This window comes from Mandrillus leucophaeus, unplaced genomic scaffold (assembly GCF_000951045.1).
Source record: "Mandrillus leucophaeus isolate KB7577 unplaced genomic scaffold, Mleu.le_1.0 Scaffold75, whole genome shotgun sequence".
Classification (NCBI taxonomy): Eukaryota; Metazoa; Chordata; class Mammalia; order Primates; family Cercopithecidae; genus Mandrillus; species Mandrillus leucophaeus.
In genome coordinates, this window is record NW_012108141.1 from 1,888,765 (window position 1) to 1,896,709 (window position 7,945).

At 42.1% G+C, this 7,945-nt stretch overlaps 1 protein-coding gene across 1 annotated transcript in view; it reads right to left on the minus strand.

Annotated features, from left to right (window-relative positions):
• Positions 1-7,945, minus strand: part of PPEF2 (protein phosphatase, EF-hand calcium binding domain 2) — a 47,176-nt gene that overhangs the window by 6,266 nt on the left and 32,965 nt on the right. The window contains exons 14-16 of the mRNA XM_011966184.1: positions 3,756-3,862; positions 2,637-2,800; positions 905-992 (exon numbers count right to left, since the gene is read on the minus strand). Coding sequence (XP_011821574.1) covers positions 905-992; positions 2,637-2,800; positions 3,756-3,862 — 359 coding nt within the window. The remainder of the gene's footprint in view (positions 1-904; positions 993-2,636; positions 2,801-3,755; positions 3,863-7,945) is intronic.

Here is a 7,945-nt window from a genome sequence, read left to right on the forward strand (position 1 = left end):
TGTAGATTATACAATCTTGTGACTTTACCAAGAACCACTAAATTGAATACTTTACACAGGTGAATTATGCGGTTTGTGAATTATGCCTCAAAGGAAACCAATAATAACATTGAAAAAAGCCTTTGGACCATTGGGGGAATAGGATGTGGGGGAACAGGATGAAGATGTACAGGACCTTACCATACATTTTTTTTATAACTTCCTGTGAATCTATAATTATTTCAAAATTTAAAGTTAAGAAAAAGTTTTGGGAGTGAGGTTGCAAACGCCTTTCTATTCTAAGCACTTTTCATTACTTTGTGGCTATCTTCGACGGTACTGTAAAGGATATCACATCTTTCTTTTGCCTTTTTTTTTGTGTGTGTGACAGAGTCTCAACTCTGCCACCGAGGCTGGAGTCCAGTGGCACAACCTCGGCTCACCGCAACCTCCGCCTCCCAGGTACAAGCGATTCTCCTGCCTCAGCCTCCCAAGTACCTGGGATTACAGACATGTGTCACCACACCCGCCTAATTTTCGTATTTTTAGTAGAGACTGGGTTTCGCCGTGTTGGCCAGACTGGTCTCGAACTCCTGACTTCAGGTGATTCACCCGCCTCGGCCTCCCAAAGTGCTGGGATTACAGGCAGGAGCCACCATGCCCAGAGGATATCACGTCTTCTAATAATTATTCTTCCTATAAGAAGCTCTCATTCAGTTTGTCTTCATTCTTCTCTGCCCCACTTCTTTCTCTATGGGCCGCTTATACTACTCAAGTACTTTCCTAGTTTCTGCCATTTATAAGCACTAATCTTCTTACCTTGCTCTCCAAATGCCTGAGTGGCGATGAATCAGGAAGGACATTAAGGGTTTGAGGTAAAATACTTGCAGTGCATCAAAAGTGATAGAATAATGAGTGCCTTTACCTGAATGATCACTGTCTATGATCCTAAAAATGGTCTCCAGGTTGGATCGGTTTCGATACAGTGTTTCCAGCAAACTTGATTGTATGTTCTGCAAGAAAAAATTCATTTTCCTTCTTTGTCATATGTTTAGGCTTGTTCCAATATATAATTCACACACAATCAACCCTGACAATCACACATTTATGAAAAAATCTGAAAATATTTTGCCATCCCTCCATTCCCTCTACCCAGTTAAGCCCACCAAATAATCTAGTGGTTTAAGAAGCACCTCACCCATGATGAAAATCTTCCAAAATTGACTGTGGTGATGGTTGCACACACAGGTTATGTATGCCTTGTCTAAAACGCTTGGGACCAGAAATGTTTTGAATTTTGGATTTTTTCGAACATTGTAACATTTACCTGTATATAATGAGATATCTTGGGTATGGGACCCAAGTTTAAACACAAAATTAATTTTTGTTTCATGTACACCTTATACATCTAGCCTGAATGTAATTTTTGTTTGTTTACTTTGAGACAGAATTTTGCTCTTGTTGTCCAGGCTGGAATGCAGTGGCCTGATCTCAGCTCACTGCAACCTCCGCCTCCCGGGTTCAAGCGATTCTCCTGCCTCAGCCTCCCGAGTAGCTGGGATTAGAGACATGCACCACCACGCCCGGCTAATATTTGTATTTTTAGTAGAGACGGGATTTATCCACGTTGGTCAGGCTGTCTCGAACTCCTGACCTCAGGTGATCTGCCTACCTTGGCCTCACAAAGTGCTGGTATTACAGGCATGAGCCATCGTGCCTGGCCACCTGAAGGTAATTTTATAAAATATTTTTAATAATTGTGTGCATGAAACAAAGTTTGCACACATCGAACCATCAGAAAGCAAAGGTGTCAGATGTGGAATTTTTCACTTGTGGCATCATGTTGGCACTCAAAAATTTTTGGACTTTGGAGCCTTTCAGATTTGTTTTTTTAAACAGAGTCTCGCTGTGTTGCCCAGGCTGGAGTGCAGTGGCATGGTCTTGGCTCACTGCAACCTCTGCCTCCTGAGTTCAAGCGATTCTCCCACCTCACCTCCCTATAGCTGGGTCTACAGGCATATGCCACCTCACCCGGCTAATTTTTGTATTTTAAGAAGAGACGGGGGTTCCCCGTGTTGGCCAGGTTGGTCTCAAACTCCTGGCCTCAAGTGATCCACCCTCCTCAGCCTCCCAAACTGCTAGGATTACAGGAGTGAGCCACCACACTCAGCCGAATTGTACACTTTAAATGGATGAATTGCATGGTATGTGAATTATATTGCAATAACATTGTTAAAAGAAGTACCTAGCCCAAGGTTGCACATACATTACATATTCTATAAGTAGTTATTGAATAAATACTTTTTTAAGTAGGGTAAGCACCATGGTGTTGAGGAAAGAAAATGGGCCTTGAGGTAAGACAGACCTTGGCTTGAGTCCCAATTCAGTCGTTCTATGACCTCAGGCAAGTTGCTAACCGCTGTGGGCAGTAATGGTGCTGATAATATGTATCTCTTGGAGTGGTTTTGAGGATTAACTGAGGCAATGTATGAAAACCACTTAACACAAAGCCTGACACATAGAAACTCAAGAAATAGTTATTCCTCTTTCTCACCCATCCAGCTTTTTGGGTTATTACTAATTGGTTGTTTCTGACTCAAGTTCTAAGGAGTATCATAGTCCACAGGTGCTCTCATTCACCATTACCACACCGTTACCTCGTGGCTCAGTTGTTCCTTGGCCAAGTTCTTCAGCCAAGACTTGTACTCCAGCATGTTGTCTGCTGAGCTGTTCACCAGCTGTGACCTCAGCATCCGCCATGGCAGTCCTAAATGCAACGCAGACTCCACCGCTGCTGCCCAGTCACTCAAGGTGATCAAACCTACAGGTGAGAGCGAACTTGTTGACTTGTCACCTAGAAGTCTAGTTTCCTGCCCAATGGTGTGTATATTTTTATCCTGACAGCCTTCTTACTATCTGCAGGTAATAGAAATAATGGGGACTGTCACTATTTTTGTTGGTAGTGGCAAAGTTGGTTGGAAGCTAGGCTTGCCAGATAAAATACAAGACGTCCAGTTAAATTTTATTGAAGACAGACCATAAAGTACATAAAAGTGCCAAATATTGCATAAAAATTATTTGTTGTCTATCTGTCTGTCTAATTCAAACTTAATTAGGCATTTTACATTTTTGTTTACTGAATCTGGAAATACTTCTGCAAGCCACATAAAAGTCTTGTAAATAATATCATAAAACATTATATACCTACACACTGGTTATTTTAAAAAAATTAAACCACCTGAATTCCTTGGAATATATCATTCACTGAAACTCTTGGAAGGCTACAGTATGTGTACATGAAAAGATATTACTATGAATTCATAAATGTTACTGCTGTTTTTAAATAGGGATATATTTAGTCAATGTCCATTAGAAATTCCACTAGTTGAGCAGACAACATTTCTAGCTTGGCTAATCATGAAATAGCTAAGCACACACTCAACTTCAACAAGTCAAGCCATTGGTCTTTTGCCAGTCTTATACTCTTATAACTTCTCCCACTTGTCCTTTGCTTGGTTCTGGCCATGTTACCCTTCGCTGACTCTATTTCTTTTCACCCTCTCTATTCGGCCAAGTTCATATTTTGTTAAAAGCTTAGAATTTTAAAATTTAGTTAGAATAAATGAGACATTAAGTTGAATAAAATGGAGGATATAGCCAAAGGGGACTTTGGGTCACTCATTAAAGCAACAAATATTTATTTGCTAACTAGTGTAAGACAGAGATTTTCTGGCTAGCTTCCCTCCTCTGTGAATCTTTAACTTGATCATTCTTACCGACTTTATCTGCATCATGCTTCTTAAATTCACTGAGAAGATCTGAAGAATGAGCAAACAGCTTCTCCCTCAGAGCTCTCAGAGCCGACTCCTCCACTCTGCTAATCCTGGGACAGGAGATGAAAAAGCAACATTTTAACACACTGGTATAGAAGAAATACTTGGAGATTTTACTATATTTCTACTCTCTCTTTCTTAACTTATCAGTCTCCCAAGAGCTCAGTTCTTCAGGGAGAGCTCCTTTACTCTTCCCTGTTGTACACAAACAGGATGAGCATGGGGAATGCCGCTGTCCTTCCTGGTATGGGACAGTGGTTAGAGAAGTTCTGGAGAAAGATCACCTCTGTGGTAAAGTTATCTCATCACCCTGTGCTTCAATTTCCCCACCTGTAAAACAGTGATTAAAACGGTACCTATCTCTACCACACAGGATTATTGTGAAGATTATAAGATTTCATGTACGGCACTTAGAAGAAAGCCTGGCACATAGAAAGCACTCACCAAATAGTATCTGTTATCACAATTATTGTGCATTCCTTGTAATTTATTATCATGTGAAACAGAAGGCAAAATTTATGAATAACAAAATAACACTAGTTTAGTTTTTTCATTCTTATTGGGTCAATAGAACAATGCTGGGCACAGTACTTGGCCTAAAGCAAGTGCTCAATAAATATTTGCAGTTGAATGAACAAGAATATAAAAAGAGGTTTGGGGTGGTGGCTCATGCCTGTAATCCCAGCACTGTGGGAGGCCAAGGTGGGTGGATTCCTTGAGCCCAGGAGTTCGAGACCAGCCTTGGTAACATGGCAAAAACCCTCTCTACACAAAATACAAAAAAAAAAAAAAAAAAAAAACAGCCAGGCGTGGTGGCGCATCCCTGTAGTCCCAGCTATTCGTGGGGCTGAGGTGGGAGGATCACTTGAGCCCAGGAGGTAGAGGCTGCAGTGAGCCAAGATCGCATCACTGCACTGCAGTCTGGGTGACAAAGTGAGACCCTGTCTCAAAAAAAAAAAGAAAAGAATATAAAAAGAGATAAAAGGTAAGCGTACATTACTTGTAATATCTTACTGAGGAACCAATCATTCTATAAATAATGACCAGATAACCTATCTTTTCCAGTGTTAAAGGTTAAAAAAAATTAAATCATGTTTGATGAAAATCTTACTGCAGTTGAAGGCATTTAACATGACAGTCTTTAAGTGGGCTACATAGACCCTTGAAAGAATGTGAACCGGCTGGGCGCGGTGGCTCACGCCTGTAATCCCAGCACTTTGGGAGGCCGAGGCCGGTGGATCACCTGAGGTCGGGAGTTCGAGACCAGCCTGACCAACATGGAGAAACCCCGTCTCTACTAAAAATACAAAATTAGCGGGTGTGGTGGCACATGCCTATAATCCCAGCTACGAGGGAGGCTGAGGCAGGAGAATTGCTTGAACCTGGGAGGCGGAGGTTGCGGTGAGCCGAGATCGTGCCATTGCACTCCAGCCTGGGCAACAAGAGTGAAACTCTGTCTCAAAAAAAAATAAAAGTGTGAACCTAGCCTGGCATGGTGGCACATGCCTATAGTCCCAGCTATTTGGGAGGCTGAGGTGGGAAAATTACCTGAGCCTGGGAGGTCGAGATTGCAGTGAGCAAGATCGTGCCACTGCACTCCAGCCTGAACAACCAGAGTGAGACCCTGTCTCAAAAAAAAAAAAAAAAAGGTGTGAACCAGTTAGGCATGGTGGCTCATGCTTATAATCCCAGCACTTTGGGAGGCTGAAGTGGGAGGCTCACTTGAGGCCAGGAACTCAAGACCACCCTGGGCAACACAGCTAGGCTGGGTTTCTTTACCAAAAAATACTTTAAAATTAGCCAGGCGTGGTGGTGCATGCCTGTAATCTCAGTTACTTGGGAGACTATGGCAGGAGGATTGCTTGAGCCCAGGAATTTGAGGTTATGATCACGCTACTATACTCTGGCCTTGGTGACAGAGCAAGGCCCTGTCTCTACAAAAGGAAAAGAAAGTGTGAACCACCTAAAACTCACCCCAAATTTCACAGGTATGTGAGCATATGTGATATTTTGTAAACAGCTTGTTGTTTTATCAGAGGCTAACAGAAGCATGGGACTCCTAAAAAGTTTAAGAACCACTAGTTAGACAAAGCATTTAAGCTGCTCCTGGTAATCTGTAGTCATGGAGAGTTATGCAGGGATGGAGTAGGGCAATGCCCTTGAAAGCTATCTGGATGTAGAAGGCTTTCCTGTCCGTACGTCAAGCAACACTTAGTAAACACTTACTAAATGCAGAGCTCTACATGGATTATCTCATTCATCCCTCAACACTCATTGAAGAAGGAACGATAACATTTAAGTCCATTATGCCCATTACGGCCAGAGATAGTAATTAGGTCGAGGTCACATAGCTACCAAGGAGGGAGGCCAGATATCCAACTGGCTGTGATGGCTCCAAGCTGGCTCTGCTATTATTGTAAGAAGTGGATTGAAACAAAAAGTAAATGAATTCTGACTGAAGATTCCTCTAAGAAGAGCATGTTATCAGGCCAGGCATGGAGGCTCACACCTGTAATCCTAGCACTTTGGGAGCCCAAGGCAGGAGGATCACTTGAGCTCAGGAGTTTGAGACCAGCCTGGGCAGAATAGTGAGACTCTGTCTCTACAAAAAATTTTAAAAATTAGCTGGGTGTGGTGGCGCATGCCTGTAGTCCCAGGTGTCAGGTAGCTGAGGTGGGAGGATCTCTTAAGCCCAGCAGGTCGAGGCTGCAGTGACCTGTCATCATGCCACTGTACTCCAGCCTAGGTGACAGACCGAGACCCTGTCTCATTAAAAAAAAAAACAAAAAAAAAAAACCGTGTTTTCTTGGCTTTATGGACATTGAGACATCATCAATTATGGTTGCTCAGTGACATTTCCCTCCTTTTTTCTAAGTTCTCCACTGTGCTCCTACAGTTGAAGTCACTGGATAAGTGATAAATCAGGTGATGTTGTACTTATTTAATGCAATCAATGAAGGTTTCAAAGAGCTGAATGCTTTTTGACTATCTTATTGAAACACACTATTTCTAGGATTCTCTACAGTGACTCTTTTTGCAGAGACAACCCCTACATCCTATGGGATCACAGTTCTGTGCTCCAGGTACCAGGGCTCACCCCTGGAGATTCTAATTCGGTAGGGCTGGGTGAGGCTCAAATGGCTGACTTTTTATAAAGCTCCACAGATGATTTTGCTGCACAGTAGGTCTGACATTCACTTGGTGAGTTTTTATTTTTACATAATTCTTCTTTTTAAGTGAGGCTGGCCTATATTTAATAACTTGAGAATGATTTAAAATAATGTACTTTTATAGCACTCACACAAGGGTAAATGCTAAATACTAACATGTTCTCTATCCACCTGATTCATGCTAACTTTGCCTATCTTAATTTCTAGCTCTGTTAGGCTGAATATTTAAAGAAGTATGTTTAGTGGCACTAAAACTGTATCTGTTAGCATCTTATATACTCTGAGGCCATCTTTGCTGTGGGAGGCAATATTGCATAGACATTAAAAGTGTGGGTTCTGAAATAGAATTGCCTCGGTCAAGGACTACCTTCACTCAAGGACTAGCTGTGTGGCCACAGGTCAGCTGATTTAACCTTGGTTCTTTAATAATCTCCTCTACAAAACTGAAATTAATAACAATATCTGTTGCATAAATTCACTGTGAGACTACACATATAAATTCTTTATAACATTTTGTGGTGGTAATCTCTCAACTAAGAACTCAGAATCATCTCAGAAGCTACTATTTATTTATTTATTTATTTATTTATTTAATTTTTGAGACGGAGTCTCGCCTGTCACCCAAGCTGGAGTGCAGTGGCGTGATTTCGGCTCACTGCAACCTCTGCCTCCTGGGTTCCAGCGATTCTCCTGCTTCAGCCTCCCGAGTAGCTGGGATTACAGGTGTGTACCACCACGCCTGGCTAATTTTTTTGTATTTTTAGTAGAGACAGGGTTTCATCATGTTGGCCAGGCTGGTCTCAAACTCCTAACCTCAAATGACCCACCCGGCTTGGCCTCGCAAAGTGCTGGGATTACAGACGTGAGCCTCCATGCCCAGCCAAAAGCTACCATTCAAATAATATTATATGCTTCCTTCCAGAAAGAAAGGGGCCTCATTAACAAATATGTGCACCGAATTTC